Source organism: Arachis ipaensis, chromosome B09, assembly GCF_000816755.2.
Source record: "Arachis ipaensis cultivar K30076 chromosome B09, Araip1.1, whole genome shotgun sequence".
Taxonomy (NCBI): Eukaryota; Viridiplantae; Streptophyta; class Magnoliopsida; order Fabales; family Fabaceae; genus Arachis; species Arachis ipaensis.
The window spans coordinates 10,342,113-10,368,361 of NC_029793.2; the positions used below are offsets into that span (position 1 = coordinate 10,342,113).

Consider the following 26,249-nt stretch of genomic DNA (forward strand, 5'->3'; position numbering starts at 1 on the left):
TGGATGTTGACTTATTTATTTTAAGAGGAAAAGAGGAGCAAATAGTTAAAGTGCAGATTGGGTTGGATGTCACAAAATCATTGCGAAGATCGATGAAGATTGCAGGGGGAGATAAGAAGGTGATTGAACTGCAAGTCAAATATGAAAAAATAGGAAACTTTTGTTACTATTGTGGATTCTTGGGACACGAGGCTCGCGGATGCAGCAAATTCTTTGAGGATTCAGCGGCAGGGAAGGTTGAGGAAGAGAAATGGGGGCCTTGGGTCAGAGCTGAACAATTTGGAAGGAGGGTTAGCTCCCAAAAAGAGAACCAGAACCCACATTCTGACCAACAGTCAGAGAAGAAAAACCAAAGAGATAGAAAACCAACTCCGTTAAACCTGATTAAAAGCTTTGCAAGTCTTTCAGTTAATGAGGCTAACACGCGAAAAGGAGTTGAGGATGATGAGGTGGAAAGTGGAACACAGAAAGAGAAGAGGAGGATTTTGGGCCTTGCTGATCAGTCAGTTCAGGAAAAGCAATATAATAGTGAAAAAGTAGCACAGATGGAGAATAGAGAAGAAAATTCAGAACAGAATTATACCTCAGATGGCATACTCTCTTTTAGTGCTTCGGCCAATTCACCTGAGATCAAAGGAAAACTCAAGTTGAGTTGGAAGCAGATGGCAAGGAGAGGTAAAATGGGCAACAAGGTAACAGGGGTTAAAAGGAGAACAAGGGAAAAGGAGGATATGGTAGCAAGTAAGAAGCATTGTTCGATAGAAACAAGTCAAACTGAGAAGGGGGAGGGTGCCGCCCAACAATTGGCACCCAAGGATTCATGAAGATGACAATGTGGAACTGTCGGGGTTTGGGGAAACCCCTTACAGTTCACAACATTAAAGGGATTGTTAAATCCCATTCCCCCGAGGTATTGTTTCTCTGTGAAACCAAAAACAATACCTCGCATGTGGAGAGGGTGATTAAGGATGTTGGTTTCTCGAATTTGTTTTGCTTGGACCCGATTGGACATGCAGGAGGGTTAATGGTTGCTTGGAAGGAGGAAACGAGGGTGCAAATCAAAGCTTTTGAATCTTTTCTAGTGCACTTTGCATGGGAGGATAGTCAAAATGCAAAGACATGGGAAGTTTTTGCTGTGCATCTCCACACAGATGAAACAATTAGAGAAGCGCAGTTCGGACAGCTACTTCAGATTATGGATACTTCGGGAGAGCATCGATTGGTGGTAGGAGACTTCAATGCTATAAAGGCCCACCATGAGAAGGAGGGAGGGAGGATGAAATCAGCATCATCCATTCAGAAATTCAATGATTTTATTAAGAAAGCTGAATTGGTGGATATGGGATATGAAGGCAAGAAGTTCACATGGAGTAATAGGCAGTTCGGAGGTAATTTTATTCAAGAAAGACTAGACAGAGCACTTGTGTCGACGGAATGGAGAGCAGAATATCCAAACGGTTTCGTGTCTCATTTGGATGGTACAGGATCTGATCACTGCCCCTTGCTCCTTAATTCAGAAAAGGAAGAAAGAAGGTCAAGAAGAAGATTCAGGTTCCAAGAGCGTTGGTGCGATAAAGAAGAGGTATCAAATATTGTTAAACATGCTTGGGACTTGGAAGTAGTGGGCTCATCCATGTTCAAATTGGCTACAAAACTAAAACATTGCAGGCATAAACTGTATGAATGGCAAAAATCAGCAGATTCAAATTCAAAACAGCAGATCCGAAGAGTGCAGGGGAAATTGGAAGAAGAAAAAGAAAAAGGAGCAGCTGCAGATGGTGTAAACCCCCGGATTTTTAGAAAATAAATAATGAATTATTTATAATTATATATATATGATTTTCTTTTTAGAAAGATTATGAGACTTCAAGTTTTAAATTAATTTGGTTTTATATAAATTTCAATTATAATTAGATATTTTTGATTTACTGAGATTAATGGTTCTTGTTTAATTAAAATTCAAAGTTCTAGTAATTAAAGATAAAAGAGTTTTATATATAATTTAAACGGAGGAGAGAGTGAGTTCGCGGAGGAGAGCCAGAGGAAAGACGCGCCGTTGCTGTGCGAAGACCATCGTCACCGTCGAGCTCGCCATTCCATCGTGGAGCCGTGATGCTGTCGCATCGCCATCGTGCTTTCTCGCCGCCATTGCCGTCGATGGAACCATTATCGTCGGAGGAGCCATTGCTGGGAGAAGCCCTAGCCATCACCGTCGCGGATGAACAGGGGAGAAAGAGAAGGAGTGACGTGACGGGAGAGAAGGGGGACCTCCGCCACTACAACGGCCGCTGGCGAGTTGCACGCCACCATGGAGTCACCATTCTTGCCACCGTTTAGCTGCTGCCACTATTTCTCGATTTGACGAACATGCTCCTTGTTCTAATTCCAGTTTTTTCGATTTCCGAAACCTTCATTGCTAATGCATCTCCGGGATAATCATAGTTGGTGCGGTTGTCGCTGTTGCTGCCTTGAAGGAGTTGAGGCTACTGCCGCTGCTCTGGCTGCATTGAGGGTTGCTGCCGCTGTTGAAAATTAAGGGATAAAGAAAGGGGATTATCGCGGTTAGTTCCTACGGGTTCGACAAATCAAGGTAGGGGGTTTGTTTTAAAAATAAAGGTTTTAAAGTATGAACGCCAATAACATTAAATGAGTAATTGCAAATAGTTTATGGCTTCTTTGTGTGAATAGTTGTTGGAATTGAGTTGAATCATAGCTGTGATTGGTGATTGGTTTAATGATTTCATGTAGTAATTATTGATGATGTTGTGTGTTTTGAAGTGATACATGATGTTAGTACTTGTTGATGATGGTTTTGAGTATGGAATATTGCGATGGCTGTTGGAAATTTATTTGATGAATCATAACTTGAGATATGTTGTGATAGATGAGATGCTAAAGAATGGATGCTGTGATAATATGATTACGTTGCACCTATAATGTGAAGTGGTGATATATTGAATTAAGCATTCTTGGGCAAATTTTGTTAGTTTAAAGAAAGTTAGAATTATGGTTTTAGAGGAATTTTAGGCTTGAATATAAAATATGGTATGAAGGGTTGTTAAAATTACTTAATGCAGAATTTTCTGCATAATTGGCAGCAGCTTAAAATAAAAACTGGGAGAAATCTAGACATACTTCTTTATCCAAATTATTTTTCTGTCAAACTTCAAGAAGTCAAGATTTCTCCATAAAAATTTCAGGGAATTTGGCCAAGTGGTTTGGAAGATATGAATTTTTGAAGTTTAGTGGTTGCTGCAGAATTTTCTGGTTTTCTGGTTCTGCAGTACCAACTTCCAGACGCTATAACTTTTGATTTATTTGGAATTTTGAGTTTCTTCCAAAAGGGTTTTTAAGATATATCGGTCTATTTTAAGTGAGTATAAATTTCACATCCATTTCTATTTTGTAGAATTAGTTATGTCTCTTGGAAGTTGGGCTGTTTGCAGGAAATTCAGAACTAATTTAAAGAAACAGGGCAGCATTTCCAACTGACTTTTAATTAACCAAACGAGATGCTATGGATCTGAAATTTATTTGTCCTAAAACTTATGAGTTTTAAGTATATTCTCACCAAAATTTAGAAGTAATGGATCAGAATTGAATTTATTACAGATTTATTAAAAACAGAACTGCTTGCTGTATTTTTTTCTAAATTCCCTTTAGTGCAGCAACAGATTTTATTAAGTTGGCTATCTAATTCAATTCTAATCCAAACGTGGTGAAACTTGGCTTAGACCTAAAGGATATGTCCAAATTTAGCAGAATGTATGAACTTAGTTAAACAAAGGTGTGTAAGTTATCCCTAGGAAACGTTTAAAGTTAAATGGTGATGCGGAAGTACGCCTAGTTTCATGGTGATGTGGAGGTACTTTTAGCTACTTGGTGATGCGGAGGTGTATTTAGTTGTAAGACGATGCGGAGGCATAATGGAAAGGAAAGAAAGTAAGAAATAAAGGATGGAAAAGATACTTAAAGGGAAAGAAAAAGAATGAGGAACAAGGAATGAAATAAAAGTTGAGAATTATATTGAATGGGCTTTTGTGCCAAACTGCTAATGCGAAAGGGCCCGCCTAACTGATAGCTTGAGATTGCTAATGCGGGAATGTTTGCCTAATTGATAGCACTGTTCCTTACTGTGATACACATTGAACTGTTATTATAATGAGGCCTAATTGACACGGGTAACCGTGATGCCAAGGTGTCTAATTGACACAGTAAAAGGACCATATTCGGGGTTCACTCCGAGTAACGTCGGGTTGCGGGTAGACAACCGACGCATGAGCTCATGGCCTGTGCTAGGAACAGGCATGCATCATCTTGTTTGCGCATTTACATTTGATTGCGTTTGCTTTATTGTTCATTTGTGATTGAGCTGTTGTTTTGGTGATTTGCTTGTGTGCTTGATGAATATTTTACTTGTGTTGTAGTCTTAATAATGTATTTAGGAATGTTGTTTATGGATAAGGAACTGTTAATGTGACTGGATTTTTGTGTAAGTAACGTGATTTAAAGAAAGGAATTTAAAACTGTTTTAAGTGAAATTGTTTTTGTGATATGAACTAGCTATTTGTATTTACTCTGTTTATTGCGGCATTCACGTTCCCTACTGAGAACGTGTGGCTTTGTTCTCACCCCAAAATTTTTAAAAAATCATTTTCAGAGGTACAGACAGGATGGCTAATTGAAAAGCTACGGACGAATAGAAGGCTTGTTTGGCTAGTTGCTTTTGGGTTTATTTCCCCTCGCCCTTGATGTTGAAAAGTGTTGTATTTTTACAGAGGGGTAGGTTGTATTTAAGTCTTGTATGAATAATTATTATGTATTAATATTAATTATGTGAGTATATGTTTATCTGACATAGTTGAGTTGAAGTATATACCAAATTAAAAGGAATTTCGTTTTTTTTTCTCTTAAAATCTATCGATCAGTTAACGTGTAGAGGCTCAATATTAAATAGCTAATAAAAGGAAAATAGAGTCGTAACGCCTTATTCTTAGTACGATCATGACGTGCTAGAAGTTAAGGTGTTACATTATGGTATTAGAGCAGTTCGTTCCTGTTAGAGCCTTGGGAATAGACTGACTATGTTTCATTGCATACTCTGAGTGTCTGTCATGCTTAGTAACTTGTTCTGATAACAAGAATTTAGATTTGATATGCATGACTGTCTGATGATTAACACTGTTAGTCTATCATTGCATATCTCATGGTATTAGGTCTGGCCAACTTAATACTAATGATTTATGTATATGAGAGTACTAATGGGTTGTCATGGACGAAATAGAAGTAATAGGTAACACGTTGTGGGGTTTGGGAAACGTTAGAGGTTTCATCTCTAGGTTTCTTGATTACGTATTTTGTTCCTCCATAGTTCGCCTTGAAATTTTGCTTGAGGTTTCTTTCTTAGACAAGTGAGTTAATTATTCTTCAATAATTGGGGTGACAAAAACACAAAGTTCTTTCACTCTAAATTTCAGTCAAGGTGCCGGAGGAATAAAATCCAAGAACTTGTAGATGACAATGGTAATGTGGCCTCTGATCAACAAGGTATTGCGGCTGTAGCTCAGGAATATTTTGTTAATCTATTTACTTCTGACAATCCAAGGGAACCTACAGAAGTTTTAGAAGAAATTCCTACGAAGGTAGATGCTCGCACAAACCGAATGCTCACTAGAACAGTAACAGACAGTGAAATTAAAGAAGCAGTGTTTTCTATTAATCCATTTTCAGCTCCGGGAGATGATGGGTTTACAGGAAAGTTTTTTCAATTTTATTGGGAGCTAATTTAGAAGGATGTAATTAGTGCAGTCAAGAGTTTCTTTTCAGGAGGTAAATTGTTGAAAGCTTTCAATCATACAAATATCTGCCTTATTCCGAAAATTATAAATGCTAACACTATGAAGCACATTAGACCAATCAGCCTTAGTAGTGTTTTCTATAAAATCATTTCTAAGATTTTGGTACACAGACTACAACATGTAATGAATCAGGTGATAAGTGATACTCAGAGTGCTTTTATTAGAGGAAGATTGATTAGCGATAATATTTTAATTGCGCATGAGTTTATGCATTTTCTGAAGAATAAGAGTTATGGAGACTATGAATTGGCTCTAAAACTTGATATGAGCAAGGCTTATGACAGGGTTGAGTGGACTTTTGTGTGGGAGATTATGAGCAAGATGGGATTTTGCAAAAAGTGGATGGACTGGATCAAAGAGTGTGTGACAACGGTTTCTTACTCTGTTACTGTGGAAGGTCAACCTCATGATTTTTTTAAACCATGTAGAGAATTACGTCAGGGTGATCCTCTCTCCCCCTATCTATTTTTGTTCTGTGCAGAGGGTTTTTCCCGTCTGCTCCACAGAGGAGAACGGAGGCTAGAATTTTCTGGTTTGAGACTGAACCCCAGATGCCCTAAGGTCAGTCATTTATTCTTTGCAGATGATTCTATTTTGTTCAGTAAGGCGACAATGAAAGATTGCGAAAGTTTACTAAAGTTGTTTAGAGACTATGAAGAAGTGAGTGGTCAGGTGATAAATTTAGATAAGTCTTCTGTTTTCTTTAGCAAGAACACTCCCCTATCAGTCCGTGATCAGCTAGCTGCCTTGTTGTCTATACCACATGTTGGCTGCCAGAACAAGTATTTAGGCCTTCCAGCAGTGGTCAATAGATCAAAAAAAGAGACATTTAACTTTGTCAAAGACAAGGTTTTGCAAAAACTACAGCATTGGAAGTGAGCTTTGCTGTCAGCTAGTGGCAGAGAGGTTTTAATAAAAGCAGTGGCAACTGCAGTGCCTCTATACACACTGAGCTGCTTTAAACTCCCCGAGACACTATTAGAGGACATCCAAAAGCCAATAATGCAGTTTTTCTGGGGCCAAAAGAACGCAAAGAGGAAGATGCAGTGGATTAATTGGCGGATTGCTTGTAGACCAAAGAACCAAGGTGGTCTGAATTTTAAGGATCTCAGGGCTTTTAACTTGGCAATGTTAGGAAAACAGGGCTGGAGGCTGATCTCTCGACCTCACTCTCTAATTTACAAGGTCTATCAAAGCAGATATTTTAAATTTTCAACCTTTCTACGTGCAGAAACAGGTAATAATCCATCTTGGGGCTGGAAAAGTGTTCTGGAAGGTAGAAAAGTTTTGGAGAAAGGCATTTTTTGGAAGATTGGACGGGGACATTCAGTTAAAATCTTAGAGGATAACTGGATAAAGCAAATTCAACCAAATGAAATTCAAATTATCAACCATTCACACAATCACCCGATTTGGGTTTCTGAACTACTCCTTCCAGATCAAAATTGGAATCAAGATCTAATCACCTCAACATTCACACAAAAAGTAGCGCAGGCAATCATGAACACAGGCATCAGAACAACAGAAGATATCGTTACCTGGAGTAAAGAGAAGAATGAATGCTACTCGGTTGCCTCTGGATATACGTTGGCCTTTCAGTTCTACCATGCACCAGTTGAATTTTTGCCGGAACAATGCAGAAGAAGAGAAATCTGGAGTTCAATTTGGAAGTTAAAATGCCAGCCCAAAATTAAAATTTTTCTATGGAAAGTAATGCATGAAGGTTTACCAGTTAAAGAAAGATTGCAATCTAGAATCCAAATGGTGAACCCAATCTGTAATCGTTGTGATGCTACAGTAGAATCAATTCCCCACTGTCTCACCCAGTATCCGGAATCAAAGAATGCTTGGAAAATAGCAAGCCTTCTCTGGACAAACCAAGAAACAGAAACATGGAGATGGTGGTTATGGCTCCAAGAACAACTCAAAGAGCATAGGCAGATGCAAAAAGAAACTCATTTGGCAGCAATACTAACCTGGCAGATTTGGAAGATGAGGAACTTGAGAATTTTTGAAGTCAAAGTCATTTCTCCTCAAGAAGTAGTAGCTATTGCAAGATCTGGAACTTTGGAAGCAGTGACTCACCTCCATTGATGAAGTTCCAAGAACGACACTCCTTCTCCAAAAACTCTTCCTTTTTCACTTTACCCTTTTTCACGTTCTATGTCTTAATGAGGAGATAACATCTAATACTTTTACTTAGTTGGAGAATTCCCATTTCTCTGTTGCTGTAAGCCCAAAATGGGCCTTTTATTTTATTACACCAATAAAATTTATCTTTTGAAAAAAAAAGTAATGCCACATATCCTTATTAATTGCAAAGCTTCACCATATATCCTCAAACATATAATTTATAGTTATTAATTAATTATCATTAATATTTTAATTAATATAAAATTATATTTAATAATATGATATTGTACACTTTTTTTTAATAATTAAATATTAATTAAATTTTAATAAAAATGATAATTAAAAAAAAAACATAGGACAAAATAACCAAAAGGGAAACATGTGGAAGGGAATGGGGATTAGATATGAACGCGTGTTTGACTGTATGATACCTTATATCTTATTATAGTGGAAGTGTTTGCAGGTAAATAAGAAGACACAAATTATAAAAAATCGTGATGCATTTAACATGAGCTCTTATGATTAGAATAAAAAATTTTAATTTAAATTAATTTATTTATGTTTGTTGTTTTAAAATATTTTATTAGTATTTTTTTTAAGAATTAATTTGTCCAAAATATAAATTTTTAGAATTTATCACTTTACTCAATTTTTAATTGAAAAAGTATAAGTAGACAATAAAAATACTAAACAATGTGAATAATGGATATATCGGATGTTCAATTCATTAGGTGTGTAGATGGTTATCTAATATTAAAATTTAGGTGGATAATTTAAGAGTGTAGTATGTTTTTATTTTATTAGGCCAATTTTAGAACTCATTCTTTACATTATTACAAAAATTATTGTCTATCTAACAAAGTCCTTTTTAATTAATCACACTTAATCTAACTACAAGCTCAATAATCATCCTGCTTTTATATCAATAACCACTGCTATTCATGGCAGATTAGAGCCACATTTAAGAGTTTGATGTTAGTCAATGAGTTACCGCATGTACAAAGTAATATTCTAATCTCTGACACTTGCTTAAGTGGACTCGTAAAGTATAATTTTGATAACTGGACTAAAAGTATCACCATAATTCACTCCTTGCACTTGAGTAAATCATTTTGCAACTAGTCTCGCTTTGTGCCTTTCTATGGTGCCATCGGGATTGAATTTTATCCAAAAAATCCATTTGAAACCTACAACCTTCTTGCCTTTTGGGAGTTCAGTGAAATACCAAGTTCTGTTCTGATTTAGAGCTGTCAATTCAGCTTGTATTGCCTTTCTCCAATATTCATGTGCAGCCGCTTTCTCATAAGTGCTAGGTTCCAGATTTGAGGTGATGGCTAGAGGAAGGGACTTATATTTTGGGGTTATTTTATCATATGACAAGTGTTGTGAGATAGGATATAAAGAGTTAGAGTTGGCAAAGTTGCTAGAGTGAGCTGCGTGGGTTATCATACAATGGTAGTCCTTTAAATAAGCAGGCGATTTCTTGATTCTTTCAGATTTTCTAGTGACGCAGTCATGTGTGATATCGTAGTTTTGTGATGCATGTGCATTGTTAGTGTGTGGTGTAGTAATGAGTGCAATAGTGTGTGAGAAAATTAGTAAGTACATTGAACTTGAGAAATGTTCATTTGAATCTGTGAGTGTGGTATGTGTGGGTGATTGCAAATGATGTGTGGATGGTGTATCATATTAAAAAAGATCAATGCATTGTAGAGTACGAGTGGGTACCGCAGAAATATCAGTACTAGTGGAATGTAAAAATGGAAAATGAATTTCACAAAAAGTTACATTTCTAGATATAAAAATTTCCTTTAATTTTAAATCTATAAGTCGAAAACCCTTTGTTACAAATTTAAAACTGAGAAAGTTATTTTCCTGGCTCTTGGATCTAATTTTGTTCTTGAATGTGTTGATGTGGAGGCATATACAAGAGAACCAAATACTCTTAAATATGAAAGATTAGTTAAGTTATCATACAAAAGCTTATAAGCACTAGCATTATCCAGTTTAGTGCTAGACAGTCTATTAATTAGGTGAATAGCATGAGCAACTGTATATTGCCAAAAACACTGTGAAATTCCCAATTGAAATAACAGTGCTCTAGCAACACCTAAAATATGCTGGTGTTTTTACTCTATAATTCCGTTTTGTTCTGGTGTTTCTATACAAGAAGTTTGGTGTAAAATGCCTGTCGATGCATAAAAGAATTTTAGAGTGAATTTTGACCCATATTGTCAGTCCTTAGACACTTAAACTTGTTTTTCAAATTGTACTATGACAAAATTTACAAAATTAGTAACTAATTGTGATGCCTCAAATTTGGTTTTCATAAAAAAAAATCCAAGTGAATCTTCTCTTACCATCCACCACAGTAAAAAAATACCTATGTCCTTTATTAGAAGGGACAAAAATGGGACCCAAGATATCCATATATACTAATTTAAAACGATCTTTTATTTCAGTTGTACTAAGATCAAAAGATAATTTCTTTTGTTTTGCAAAATGACATGAGTCACAAGGAAGTTTTGAAGCAATACAATCTATAAAAGGATAATATTTCTTCAGTAAAATCAGTTTATACATGGGTATGTGTCCTAATCTAAGATGCCAAATGTTGTTGTGCTCAGTGTATGAAGGTGCTGCGGGATGAGTAGTAGTCGTAATTGCTGCCAATGAAGCTTGCTTTATTGGAGGAGGGGAAAGTGAGAGAATTCTGGTTCTCTACTAATTGTATAGGACCCTTCTCTACACTTAGCAATGCCAATCATTTTCGATCTGGATTGATCTTATATCTCACAATACTTATCATCGATTAACAGTTGACAATATAAGTTTGAGGTTAATTTTGATATAGAGATTAGTTTGAAATCAAAGGAGGAAATGTACAAAATATTTTTGAGAAAAATTTTTTAGAAAATGTGATTATGCCAATGATGGTGCTGACAGTTTTGGTCCCATTTGGCAATATCACATTGATTGGAGCAATATTTTGAAATCTTGAAAAAAATTTTAAGTCGAAAGTCACATAATCTGTTGCACCGGAGTCAATGTGTAAAATCCCGAATTTTAAAAAGTTATTAATAAATTATTTATGATTTATTATATTTAGTTATTTTATATATTTAATTTGATTTTTATGATTATCTTACTTCTTATTTGTTTCATAAAAATTACATATTACCTTTATTTTAAAAATATCTAACCCAACCCTAATTTTATCTAAACCTAATTTTCTACCCTAACTCACCCTCACTCTTCTCCCAGCGCCGTAGCCTTTCCCCGTACCCTAACACTCATTAGCTTCACTTTAGATAATAAGAAAAGAAAGAAAGAAGAAAAGAAAGGAAGAGGGAAAGAAGGAAAGGGAGAGGAAGAGAGGGAGACCCGTGAGAGAGGGAGAGTGCCAGGGGAGGAGGAGCTGTCCGCACCGCCACCACCCGGCTCGCCGTCGCCGCTAGTCTAGTCCACCATGGAGCTGCCATCGAGACACAAAACGCCTTTACCACCGCTTTATTCTGGCATCCTTCCTGAGCACGATAACTTCCTTTTTCGGAACTCTCAGTGTTAATGTTCTGTTAAAGTTTGTTGACGAGGTTGAGATCTTGATTACCTTACGGTCGAGCTCCGAGGTTTGCATGTCAAATTTTAGGTTGCCGTTGAACCACCAGAGTTTCTAGGCTGCTGTCGGAGCTACCGTCGAGACAGCTCGGGATTGCGGCTGCTCAATTTTGCTGCTACTGTAAGGTTGCGTTTGTTTTTAGAGATAGAACAGAACATGACACTGAGACTGAGACAGAGACAATAGGCCGGAGACATTAAAAATTATTGTTTGTGTATTGTGTTTGGATATGATGGACAAGACACTAATGTTGTAATATCCAGTATTATGTTTGGATACACATGGAAACACATGGACAAGACTAAAATATTAAATAAAATTACTAAAATAGACATCCCTCCCCTCCTTCCCTGTATCTCTAATCCTTGCCCTCCATAACCCTTCGCTAAACTCTTCTCACTCTCTCTGGTGGACTACTCTTCAACACATCGCATTCCGTTTTACCATACCTCTCTTGATTGCAAGAATGTTGTCATTGTTCCCATTCTCACGAATCATGTTAAAGTACACTCTTCTTCAAATCCCAAATTTTGTTCCTCACTCTGCTCTCGGTCTTTGCTTCCCTCCAACTTCATCCCTACACTCTCACTTTCAGCCCCAATCACTTGATGAAGCTGTTGATTCCTTCACTCGCATGCTCTTTATGTGTCGCCCTCCATCCATCCTTCAATTCCTCAAGATTTTGGGATCTCTTGCCAGACCAACCATTGCCCACCGCCATTTCCCTTTTTCAGCAATTGCAATCCAGGGTAATCGCTCCCAACTTATTTACTTTGAATATCTTAATCAATTGTTCCTGCGGAATGGTTTGGATCACTCTTGTTGTCTCTACTTTTGCAAAGATTTTCAAGAGTGATTTTCAGCCTTATATCGTAACATTGACAACAATCATCAAAGGTCTCTGTCTATGTGGTAACGCTGAAAAAGCACTGCACTTTCATGACAAAATGCTGGCTCATGGATTTCATTATTAGTTTTATGAGCACTTCCATGCTGGAACACTATATTTTATACAATAAGAAATTTGTTATTGAAAAATAGACAGTGTTGTGAATCATCTTTGTTATTGATTATTGTTTCTAGTTATAATATTTGAGCTATATCTAGAATGGCTATGTATGTGTATGTGGATGAGCTTCATCATGAATGAATTTGGGTAATGTTTCCTATATTGTCTTTGCTGCAAGAAATGCTACTATCCCATTGGTCATATTTTACTGAAGAAAGAATAAAGACAGGGTTGATTGTTTACTCAAAATCAAACTCATGTAAATATACATCATTAGTTAAACCCTTAAAAGTGGGTAATTAAGGAGCTAATGCTTAGCAATATTCATAATAGTTAGAGTTGGTTGGGAGTTACGAGATTCTACTATTTTGTGCGGTTCTTGTTAGCTTGTTGCCCCCCACTATAAAGAAAATATCTTCTATATATTCTTCTAATTATCATATCATCAAATCAATAATTCTTTCATTGATTTAGCTTCTGCAAATTTCAATCTTTTTCTGTCATTCAAAGCCAAACTGAGCAAAGTTTCATGTAAGTGCAATATTAAATTTTGATCAAAATTTACTACCTGGATACTATTATTAGTACTTGACTATATGAATTGAGCTTATCATGAAATTTAGGTGAGTTTGGTTTTACTCACGTGGTGGTTTCATTAAATTCTGCTAGCAAAATTTCATGGGTGAGTTGGTGTGGAATGTGGAGGTAACTACTCACCCTTTGGCCAGTTTCATTTATTATGCAGGTCTAGTTCCAGAGTTTCAATTGTTACTTTCGAGTACTAATAACTCCATTTATGATAATGGGGTGAAAGAAACCTTTTTGCACCCACCCATTTTGTGCAACAAATGCTATTTTTATATGTGTTGGTTGATATGTTACCGACAGTGATTCGTGTGATGTTGGAGAATATTCATAAACAACATTAACAAAATTGAAAGGTTGTGGCTTTTTGAGTAAAAGGGACTTTCTTGTGTTTTTTTCCTTTGGAGATGCAAAGAAGATGGAGAAGAAAAGAGAGATTGTGGAGTATAGGGAGAGGCTGGACAACACTCTTGCCTCACCTCATATGACAAATTATCACATGCTCAAAAACCTTGTTCAGACTCAACTCTTGCATTCTTCAAAACAACAAGGTACTAAGAGCATTCCTTAGCCATATTTGCTTTGTAATGATTGAATGTTTATTAGTACTATAGTTGATGAGTATTTCTGAATATAGTAAAGGGTCTAGTACAAGTACACCATCACACACTGATTGGAAAGTATGCTATCTACACTATAACTATGCTATATTTTTATTGTCCATCCTTTTAGATATAGAACTTGAAATCAGTAATTTGCATTGTTGTAATTTTACTTCTTTAAACAGATAAAATAGGATAATGAAGAGTTTCGTGTTATATATCGCGAAGGGCCAGAGGGAACTCTGTTTCAAGTGGCCTTATATTATTGTCCATTATGTTCATATCCATCTCAGTTTGAAAGATTCGTGTCATCCATTTAATTTGGTAATTTTGACAGTTGTTAATCTAACACTGGTTGATCTTCCTACCAGAATTCTACCAAGGTGAAGGTGTCGAAAGCTTAAGGTGAAGAAAGAAAATTCCTAGAAGAAAATGAGCTAAGGGAAAAGAAGAGAAAAGCAGCAGCATGAAGGTTATGAAGAAAGGTCTTGGGGGGCCAATTGCTGGTGGATAGCTTGTCATCTAATAATCTCATAGGCTCATAGACATCAAGGCTAGCAACTGTAAATTTTGATGAAACTTTAGATTTGAGCGTGTACATGATAGAGCTAGATATTTTTGTGCTACTCTCCTCATGTGACTTTATTATTGTCATTTCATCATTTCTAGTAGGGGTGGCAAAGCGGGCTGGCCCGCCCCAACCCGCCCCGCCCCCCGACCCGCCTTTTTTAGCGGGTTTAGCGGATCGGCCCGACGGGCTCGACCCGTTTTGCCACCCCTAATTTCTAGCGAGTACTTTTGCACATGATTAACATAAATAAAGTTATATTCTGCACAGTTGACTAAAAATTCTAATTGAACATAAATAAAAAAAACATTTGCAAATTGAAGAAAAAAACTAAAATTAATTAAGCACCCATTTTGAACAAGTTTCTGTAGTAACATAATTAAAACCAATACTTAAAACTAATTATGCACTAACATCAACAAAATCTTGCATTCAAATTTATACATGTTTGAACCTAAATCTGCACAAAATGAAATGATAACTCTAAAAGAGATTAACTCTAATTCTAAGTATGCAATATAGCTCTAATAAATCCGGCTTTCTGACTATTTCCCAATGACCAAAATATTTTTTCCAGTTGAGGATTTGTGGAGAACTTGAGTGCAATAGAAATAACTTCATCATCAGTGAATCCAAGTTCGCTAAGTATATCACCAGCCTTTTTTTCCTCACGAGTGTTTACCATAGCTTGGGCAAAAGCATCCAAACGCTTTCCCTGTTGATCGAACACAAATTTCAGCGTGTCAGTTAACTCCTTCATCATCTTAGTATCCTTTGCCGCTTTAAATGAGGAAGGCTTCTTTCCTTGTTTCTTCCCAGAAGATGAAGCCACAGAATTTGATTGTTGGAGTAGAGATTCACTGCAATCATGGTTTGAGTTAAAGATATCCGTATCTTCTTCGTCCATTTCTTCATACCCATTCATTTGCACTTCTTCTTCAGCGTCATTGTCGCATACAGCAGCATCCCCATTTGCTATTTCCTTACAAAATATTTTTTCCAAGCGCATATAAAGGGGAAAAGGCTTTCTTGGAGTATACAACCTTACTCCTTGTTTCTAGAAAAAATAAAAAATAAAAGATCAACAAAGAAGGACAGACTATCAAGTAGAATAAAATTAATTCAACAAAATCAAACTTGTAAACCAACCTTCATATAAGCAGCTAGGATCTCTTTGTTGTCCACAACCACACATTGCTTCACATCATCCCATCCAAAATCGCTACAGGCTGCCATGTCAGTAGCAAATTGATATTTCTCTTTCAACCTCTTAACCTTGTTTTTGCAATGAGTTATTTGAAAACCACCACCTGGAAACCTCTCATTCATTTTTGTAGCAAGTTTCTCAAAAGATCCAGGCCTAAATTGACCTGCATCAACTATTCTTCCTTCAATGACAAGCTCATCCATAAAACCAACAAATACCTCTGTCTCTTCATCAGTCCAAACATGTCTATCCATTTGTCCCTACAATCTATATTAACTCAATAAAAATTTAATTGAACATCCTAAGCATATCATGACATTATCTTTATAATGTATCAATACAATATATTTAAATAAAATACACATAATAATTCAAATAAAATACACATATAATGTATCAATACAACACAAAAGCATATCATAAGCATATCATGACATTATTTTTATAATGTATCATTAGAATACAAAATCAAACACAACAAACTATCATAATAATTCAAATAAAATACACATACAAGAAATAAACCAACTAATTAATTCGGCTATGCATCCACTCATTCTACATTTCATGTGCTAAGTTGTCCCGCCAAACAGTCTATTCATTGCTGCCCTCTACACTGTCAATAATTTCATCGTCGCCATCTTGGTTATCATCATGCTCCTCTCCAATAAGCACTTGCTCATTCTCAAGTGATATGTCCTCCTCAGGATCGGAGTCCATATTAAGCCGAATAAAATTTTGTAATAAACAACAAGCAATAATTATTCTATTTTGTCTTGATTTGCTAGAAACAAGGACTCCTCAAAATTGCCCATCTCTTCTTCAATAAACCATAACAACGCTCAATAATGTTCCTAGCTGAAGAGTGCTTCTTGTTAAAATATTCTCGAAAGTTTCTAGGCGCATTTCTACCATAGGCCCATTCTTGTACGTGGTATCGAGTATGCCTATATGGTGCTAGAAACCCCTTGCAATTAGTATAACCAGCATCCACTAAATAATAATTCCCTATAAATCAAAAGAGACACGTTATGAGGATTAAGAAAATTGTATGAATTAAAAATTTTGAAGTGTTTTTGTTACCTAAAATTTAACTATTACATACCAATTGGTATCTTGAGGTTATTACGACGTGAAATTGCATCTCTAAGGACTCTTGAATCCGATGCGGATCCTTCCCATCCACTAAGTACGTACACAAAATTCATATCTCAATTGCATACGCTTAGGACGTTGGTTGATATTTTACCCTTTCTTGTTTTGTATCTTGATTTATCTTCTTCAGGGACAATCACATCTATATATGTTCCATCTAATGCTCATAGACAGTTCTAAAGCAAAGAAATTGAAGGTTCAAAACTATCTCTATACCATATATAATACAAAACCACAACCGCGTTTCTTCATTAGACATACCTTGAACCATTTCCATCGGGGATCTATGTAGTCATCTGGAACAGGAACAGGCTTTGCAAACAACAGGGTTTGGACACATATTACCGACGACAAAACTTTATTAAAGTACTTACTTATTGTTTCTCTTGACCTATAAAATCTAACTTGGAGTGTGCGATTCTTTTTATGATGAGCTAAAATTATTAAAAATATAATCACTTGCTCAGGTATATTTACATGACATTCATCACTTAATCCACCCTGAACTTTAAGTAACTCACATAATCTTCCTAATGCATCTACGCTCATCCTTAATTCCCAAATACAATTTCTATCGCCTCCTCCTATGATGCGGCTTAACACATTCCGTCTTAAGGGATTAGTATTAATTTCTCTATTCCTAATCAACAAATGTCTCCTTCTCTTATTTCTCAAATAAAAAAATGCAAACATCAAAAATAATATTGTGGCTGTCTCAAGTTCAACCTGAATCATAAAATAAAAAAAAAAGAAATTGCCTAAATTGTTCAGATTGGTCCAATAGTTCCATTCTTCCCTAACAACAGATAAAAAATATAAATCGTAATTTATTATAAAATAACATAAATACTAAAAATAATCAATAAGAATAAAAATAACAACATCACCGACTAATTATTTTATTTTTGCATTCAAATAAATAAGAAGAGTTCAATATAATTTTTTTGCATTCCTTATTCCATTCTGAACAAAATATGTTCAATCATTCATTCACAGTAGGATTGTATAAATTAAAAATTTTGACACCAGAAAGAATTTCATGTCCATATTCAATTTTTATATTTTCAACTCACAAATAATATAAACAAATAAAAATAAAAGAAGCCAGAAGAACCCAATAATTTAAAGTAAAAAAATGCAAACGAAAATAAGAAGCAAAGAGGAAAGGCATAGTTATATACCTGCGTGACTGAGAAAGAGAAGAACACGTGAATTCCAAAAGTTGTGACAAGCTCTAATAAATAATTTGCTTCTGAAATGTTGTAGTTAAATTAGTTGAGCAAAAAAAATGAAGAGGAGAAGCAGTAAAGAAGAAGAAAAAGAAACAAAAAAAAAAAGAAAGAAGAATAAGATGAAGTACTAAACAACAGAACATCGGAGAAAGAAGAGAAATAAGAAGAAGAAGAAAGAGACAGAGAGAAAGAAGAGAAAGAGAAGAGACAAAGAGCTAGACCTGGGAAGTGAAACGAAAAAAGAATCCGAAAAAGAGAAGGAAGAAGGAGAGACGAAACAGAGAGCATGGGAAAGATTACCTCGGAGGAGAAGGCTGCTGCACAACACATAAAATTAGGGCTTATGATATGATTTTAAAAATGGTAACAATGGAATAATAATAATATGTAGGGATAAAATGGGAAAAAATTTTCATTAAAAAATTTGTGTCCACTTTGTTAATTTCCGTGTCCATCATTGTCCTTCATAAAAGAGTAGACACAAAAATTAAAAAAACTGTTCCAGAGACAATATGTCCACTGTCTATGTCTCTGCTACCAAACACGTTTTAAACATTTAATGTCCATGTCTTTGTGTACTGTCTCCAAAAACAAACGCTACCTAAGTGTACTCTATTTCGAATCCTCGCCTTTAGTTTTCTGTTATACGTTTTAAGTTTTCGGGATGTTAACGTTTTTAGGAATTTGAAACCGAGTTTGCATGTAGTGATTGAGGCTGTTTCTGCTATTGATAAAGCAAGCGGAGCTGAGGTTTCAGTTGCCGTTGATTACGAGTCGAGAGGAAAATATTTCTTTGACATGTTTGGGTTATGGTTTTGATTTATCGAGGTAGGGGTATTTTTCAGAAAACTATACTTTATAAATTGGAATTATTATATATGGGTAGTTATGTGAGAAAATGTACTTCTAGTAATTGTATATATCTTATGTATTGCTTGATTGACTTGGATGGATATAAATGCTTGTTTGATTGGATTACTGTTTGGTTTGTGAAACGGACGGTTCTTGAAGCGTTTCTTTAAAGTTTTTTCTTTACAGTTTTGAAGTTGAGTTTAATCCATTGTAAATGAAGTTGCTTCTTAAAATATGAATTTTTTGGAATTAGTCTGATCTTAAACTGATTTGGTTTTGAACCCGTGGAAGGGGTTATGGAAAGATTTGGTTGGGACCTGAAAAAGGTGGCAAAGTCCAAGTTTTAGAGGAGATGCTGCTGAATTTTCATGAAATTTAAGATTTTGTTTTAAAATGTGATTTAGAAAAGATGAATTTGAGAGGTTCTATTGCTTGGTTCTTGATTATTAAGAAATAGATATTTCGAATTTAATCTGTTTATGGAAAGTTTTTGTTTTAAGAACGATTTAAATATGAAAGAACCTATGTTTTGGAGTTTGATTAAAGAAGTACTTTTAGAAACGTTTCAGTGGATTTTGAAAGAAATTGAACTTTGATTAATTAAGTTCGTTTTGCTTTTAAAATACTCTTTAACTTTTGATTTAACAATATTAAACAGTTCTGGGCCTTTGAGAAGGTTACCGATTTAAGAATGAAATGGAATTGATTTGGAACTTAATGTTTTCAACATGCTTTGGTTTTGGTTTTAAATCTCCATTTTAATTTATTTCAATAATTTTGGTTTTAAAATTTGTTTCATTTTCACTATTATTTTGCATGCCTTGGTTTTCGTTTTAAGTCTCTATCTCAATTGACTTCAAATTTAGTAACTATGATTTCATAGATTTCTAAAGAGTTTAAGAAATGAGGCAAGTTATTCTTTCCTAGAGTCTTCAGTCTTTACCAAGGTTCTTAATTAATAATTCTAATTTAAAATAGTCAAGTGAATGATTTAAAATTGAAGGATTGAGTCTTTTCAAAGAAAATTCCCTTTTGAGGTGATATTTGAAAGTCTTTTGGAAGTTTTGGGAAATGTCAGATATAGTGACTAAGTCTTGAAAGAGAATTGGATTATGAGCTTGAAATGATTTGAGAAATTGAGGATTTTAAAGTGAAGACTGAAATGGATTGATCCTGGTTTCAAAGTAAAGAGATTTGAGAAAAAGGTGACTTATGGCTTGAATGATGACTGGTTTGATATGAATTGTTAATGAAGTGAGGAAATGATGATGGATGAATGATTATGAATATTATTTGGCTTATGCACTCAAATGATCTGAGATACGAGTTTTTCTGGATAGAGTATCGTGGCTTGCCACTACGTGTTCCAAGGTTGAGACTCGATACTCTGTTGACCCTACGTCGTAAGGGTGACCGGGCAAGTATAAATTCCCGGGAATTGATAACCTCCATTGAGTAAAGTTATATATGAATGTATGAATTATAAATGAAATGAGAAAAAAACTATGCATAGACTCATGGGATGTGCGATGGGGGAGAGTCCAAGGGTTTCAGACTTGTCGGGTTGGCTTGATAACCGACAGATGAGCCTCATCAGCCATAGGACATGCAGTCATCATATGCATCTATGTGACATTGTTTGGGTGTGCATATTGTACTTGGTTTGCCTATATGAATAATTATATTTAATTGCTAATTGCTCTACTTGATGTAACTGCTTGATTGTGTTTGAACATTCTTACTTGTGTTTATGACTTAAAATTGGTTGGATTGTGGCGGATTGATTGTTGATTGAATTGTTTGAGCTTAGGGCCGTGGTTGATTATGAGATGGGCCGAAGGCCATGTTTGATTTGAGTTTTTGGTTTAGAAGAGTATGAAAAACTAAACTGGTTCAGCATAGACTTAATGAACCTATGCTTGGAACAACTCGGTCATTCATACTGTCTAGAAAAAACTTTTTAAAAAGGCTTTTGGATTTTTTAAGAATTAACGGATTTCAAATCTATTATTTTGAAAAGATGCATAAGGCAGTCATTAATCACTGTAACGGTTTTATTTTCACGTATTTTATTATAATAATTCTGTAGCCCTATAGTGAGAACCCTTTTGAGGACGATGTTCTCACTCCCCTACAGGTGTTTCCTTTTCAGGATATGGACGAAAAGTCACGAAGAGTTTATCCTATTTTCTATTTATATGATTTATTGTATTGTTTTAGATATTATGTTTTTTCTCGCCTTTATCTTTATACATTTTGTAAGAGGGATAGGAATTATATTAGGTAATGCATAGGAATTTGATATATATATATATATTCTTTGTAAGTATTGTAATTTGTATTAAAAGTATGGATGTACGTTTTGAAAATACGTGTTAAGTTTGAACAGACTCATATTTTAGTGTTAAATAATTTAAGAGTCGTCGTAATACCCGAATTATCAGAATGGCGCAGCCGGAAGCGTGACATTTTGATAGTTGGGGTGTTACACAATGACCTATAGTGCAGATTTTGGAGTGATAATGTTCAAAATTCTCGTATTAAAATGTAATGTAATGATTTTACTTGGAGTGGAGGTTTGAATGGAATTAGTCAAAATTTGGTTTGCATTATGAGGTTGTTGTTGCACACTGTTGTCTTTGATCAATTCTAACGAGGCAAATCTTTGTTCTGGAGGAAACTCAGATTTTGATGTTCCAATATTCTCTTGCAGACAATTGAGCTTGGATTGTTTGTCATTGAGCATACCTCAATGATCACGTGATTGATTGTGGTGTTATGTTCCTGCCGTTGCTAGAAATGGGAGGAGCACCCATACTTCTTATAGCACATCTTCTGTGTGGCCGTACTTGTTGCAATGAGAGCATGCCATTGTAGTTCAACGACCTCTACTAAAATAAAGGTTTGATTGATCTTGAATTAGACTTGTGTTGCTTTTCGAAATTTGAAATTGAAGATTCGTGAGTCGATGGAGGAAATTGACATTGCTTTGATTGTCAAAATCACCACTCGAGAATCTGTTTACCATGTCTGCCATTTTGAGAAACCATCACAGAGTAATAAGGATTTAGATCTTCTTCTTCCTTCCTACTCGTTAACTGAAACAATTATGTTCACTAAGAAAGAATCATGTGAACTAACCTCTCATCAAACTCTATTCGATGAGATTCAGGGAAGAGGTAAGAAAGGAAAAAAGAAAATGTCGAAGTAAAAATAAGTGAAAGAAAGAAAATGACATCATTGGCAATTCACAACTTTTTAATTCGAACCACACTCACCACACAATGAAAAAAAAATCTGATGTCATAAACTATTCAAACTGTGATATTAATGGTTTGATGAGTGAAAATTGAGAAAGAAAAAAAATGATTCTTCTCATTTTTTTAAAAGAAAAATGTAATTAACCTTATGTACTCCTTATGTACTCCTATTATAATTAATTACCATCAATATTAAACTAATAAAAAAATTTAAATAGCTCACTAAGCTCTAACTAATTGCATTTATACCAAATTTTTTGTGTTTTACTGTTGTTGATGTTCAATTAGAATTTCCTCCGCATGTTCATGTAAGATAAGGAACTTGGAAGTTGGATTCCAATAAGCCTGAGATACTTTTACCAACTGAAAACATTTCTCATTTGCCGTAGCCTTCAAACAATGGTAGACGTGAGTTAAGAGTTACAAAAAAACTCATCAATATCACTCACTAAATCATAAGATTTTACTTCCCTTCATATTTGAAAGTGAATTTTCCCTCTCGTAAATGCAGAAGCATGATGATTTAATAGGTTGTGGAGATGATTCAGTAGATTTTAACATAGAATGTAATGACTGGGATAAAGTGTTCATGATTCAGATGATATGGATGGCTGGGAGAGAGTTCAATGAGGATTCCGACGAGGAGGATAAGGATGGGATATGAGGAACGGATCTGAAGAAGGAGGTAGTGGACCACTTCATCCGTGGAATACACTAAATTATACCGTAGCTCTTATTCATGCCCTTCCGGTGGAAGATCGTGCTACACTGCAGCGAAGGGAAAAAAATTTTGTAGTTAATTTTATGTACTCTTTATGTACTCCTATTATAATTAATTATTATCAATATTAAAAAAAAAAGCTAGATAACAAGTTATATTTACTGCTTTTTATTGTTCTGCTGTAATCAAATAAATTGATAAATACATAAGACTAGATTGCAAAAACAGGAAACTTGGATGATGATAGTATAACAAGGTTTTATTTTGAAAATTAATTGAAAGTTTTCTCATGCAAACATGCCATTTTAGACAAAAGTTCCATGATGAAATTTGGAGAGGAACATGCTACACAGACATTCATGAGGAGACAATAAACTAGTTAATAGTCTAATAACAGTGAATATTAATTAGGAGTAGCCAATAATTAGCTATGGTGTGTCTCTGGTATAAGACTCAAAATTTTTGAAAAATCTTATTATAAGTTAATTTTAATTTATTTGTTCAATAAAAAATTTAACCTCAAAAATTAATGTAAGATCCAAAATTTTTGAAAAATCTTATTATAAGTTAATTTCAATTTATTTATCTATTAAAGAATTTAACCTAAAAAATTATTTTATTAAAGATAATTAAAACAAATTTTGATAAATTAAGTTTAAAATAAATTAAGGTTTTTATGAGATTTTATCATTATTGACTATTTTCCTATTTACAATTTAAAGTTTTAGAAATTTGAAAATAATGAGGTTTTGACTATTTAAATTAGAATTCTTATCCAATTTTATAATTATCGAGTTATTTTCTATTTTTAAATTATAAAGTTTAGTAGTTGTAAAATAATAAGAAGTTAGAAGATTGAGATTTTAGAATTTAATATTTTAATTTTATAAACAAAAAAAATAAATTATATTATCTCTAATTTTAAATTAGAATACTTGATTAAAAGTCAATTAGCAAATTGATAATTAAGTAATATTTTTAAAGTAATTTCAACGGATTAAATTAGATTTCAAATTAATAAAATATACCCTAATTTGATTAGAATTACCAAATTCTAATTAACCCAAATATTCCTAAATTAAACCTTAACCCTAACCCCTTCTAACCTAACCCTAGCCACCTATGTTTTCCTTTTAATTTTACCAAACACACGGCGGCAGCAATAGAAAAACAAAGAAAGAAAAGGGAGAAAGAAGAGGGAGAAACAGAGAAAGAAAAGAGAAGTGAGGGGAAACGGAGAAGAATGGAGAGGGAGAAGGAAGGAGAAAAGAGGGTTATGCCGTGTTAAGTTGAATTGTCGTGGTTATGAATGATTACGCTTTATTTGAGTTAGCTTGAAGTTGAGATAAGTAAATCTTGAGATTATAAAGAATGAGGTGATGATAGTGATGATGACATTGAGAATATTGACTTAAAATTCTATTTAGTTTGTATAATTGAGACATTATTGACCTTCTATCGCAAGATGTGACCGGACACTTTAACTCTCCGAATTTTTTTATGGGCATGCATGTATGAAAATTGTTAGATAGATTAGAAAGTGGAAGTTAATTTGTTAGGTGATGAATGATTAGAGAGGTAGAGAATGAAAGAATGTATCTTGAAGTTGTTATGGATGAATTTGATATCATCTTGGTTGGTTTTGGATTGAGAATTTTGAAAAACTAGAGGATTTGAATTTTTAGTAAAATCAGAATTTTAACCAACTTCGGTGGGTCATGATTTGGCTCTCGCAATTTGGATTTGAGTGAACTTTGTCTTAAATTGAAGGTGATTATAAGAACTTTAAAACGGTTTAAAGATGAAGAAAAACAGAATTTTATAGAGAAAGTTATGAATGTTGAAAGTTAGGTATAAAAAACTGAACTCTAAGATGTTGCAGAAAATCAGAATTTCTGGTTTGTGTGTCCACACACACTATCGTGTGCACGCACAGAGCAAAGCGTGTGTTGAGACTCGTGCGTATGCATGAGGGGTGTGCGCATGCACACCCTGGGATTTTCGCAAGTTGGGCGTATGCACACTATGGTGTGCACGCACACGTTGGGGATTTGTTCTGGTCTGTGCGTACGCATAGCAATGATGCATACGCACAAGCCTTTTTTATACAAAATTCTATTTTTAACTGTTTGATCTTTCCGGTAAGCTTGTAAATTTTCGTAACACTTGTTTAAGATTTCCTAGCTAGTGTTAGGGTATGGGACGAGCGAGAGTGTATTGGATGAATTAAATGAGTATTTTATTTTCGGTTATGAGTCTAGAACCGGTGGAATAGAGGATAGAAGAGTTAGAAATGAGACTAAATGAGATTGAGACATGAGGATGATGGTTTATGTTTAAGGTGTGATGAGGAGGATGATTGAGTATGAATGAGATATGACGATAATGGTTTATGATTAAGATATAATGAGGATGATTATGAGAAAATGATGAGGATGATGATTGAGTATGAATGAGGTATGGTGATGAATGATGATGATTATGATTATGAACGGAATGAAATACAATTGAGAAAGAGGTTGATAATGGAATTAACTCTAATTAAGATGTACGCATTTGAGTAGATGCAGTGGAGTTGATAATGGAATTAACTCTGATTAAGATGTACGTGTTTAATTGAAAATCTTGCAAGGATCGTGGTGGTGTACCAGTCGTAATGGTGGAGATCGTGGTAGTTTACCATCCACTGGTTTTCAATAGGACGATATCCGGGTTAGCTACCGGATGTGTCGGGTTCTGACAAAGTAACCGACACGTGAGCTCATCATCAATAGGGCAGACATGCATCATCTGCATTTGATTGAGTTGTTTGAGTTTGCTACTTGTCATGATTTTGTTTACTTGTACATATTAAATGACTATATATTAAATGACTATATGCTAATTGCTTTATTTGAATTTACTTGTGTATTACTTGATTGCCTTACTTGTATTTGTATATTTGAGAGGTCTCTGATGCTGGTATCGGTTGACGCTGAGAGCTGTTCTCCTTGGTGTTTGGAGGACTATGGAACTTAGAGAAAGATGAGTTAGATTATAATTTTCTATGATAGTTGCTTGATTACGGATTGGCAAGAACTTAGGATGGAAATAATGACGTGTGAAGTTGAAGATTGCTTAGTGAGTTTCTTGTTATCTTATTTTGTATTTATTTGACATTTTTACTTTACTTGAAACCCATGAATTAGGGATTTTCATTCCGTATATATCCACTATTTTTTAGATGCAGGTCTTGGTGCTCCGTAGTGAGTTGGAGTTCGTCTAGAAGACGGTGAAGTTATCTTAAGTTCTGTATTTCACTTGGTTTAGATTTCTCTTTCCCCTTTTATTTTTGAAAAATATTAATGATGTGTATGTACATATTAAAATTTAGAAACTTGCCTATAGAGGCTATGTTGTATGTTTGGGAAAGATAGAAATTATTATAATCTATTTTTAATTCTATAAT

The 26,249-nt window shown here is 34.7% G+C and overlaps 3 protein-coding genes across 7 annotated transcripts; 2 read left to right on the forward strand and 1 right to left on the reverse strand.

Moving 5' to 3' along the window:
* LOC107614975 lies at positions 833–1,807 on the forward strand. Its single transcript, XM_016317098.1, has one exon. The coding sequence runs from the start codon at positions 833–835 to the stop codon at positions 1,805–1,807; it is 975 nt and encodes a 324-aa protein (XP_016172584.1).
* Positions 11,254–14,432, forward strand: LOC107616621. 5 transcript variants are annotated; one of them, XM_021111557.1, is made up of 4 exons: positions 11,260–12,114; positions 12,206–12,359; positions 13,620–13,755; positions 14,178–14,432. In XM_021111557.1, the coding sequence occupies exons 1-4, from the start codon at positions 12,077–12,079 to the stop codon at positions 14,213–14,215; spliced, it is 366 nt and encodes a 121-aa protein (XP_020967216.1). In that variant the 5' UTR covers positions 11,260–12,076; the 3' UTR covers positions 14,216–14,432. The 5 variants fall into 5 exon arrangements, 4 of the variants coding, with proteins under 4 accessions (XP_020967215.1, XP_020967216.1, XP_020967217.1 ...); XM_021111558.1 differs by having other exon boundaries at positions 13,623–13,755; XR_002354121.1 differs by having other exon boundaries at positions 11,254–12,359; positions 13,365–13,755.
* On the reverse strand, positions 16,366–16,789 carry LOC107614976. Its single transcript, XM_016317099.1, has 2 exons — positions 16,687–16,789; positions 16,366–16,589 (listed from the first exon to the last, which is right to left on the reverse strand). Exons 1-2 carry the CDS (start codon positions 16,787–16,789, stop codon positions 16,366–16,368), a joined length of 327 nt encoding a protein of 108 aa, XP_016172585.1.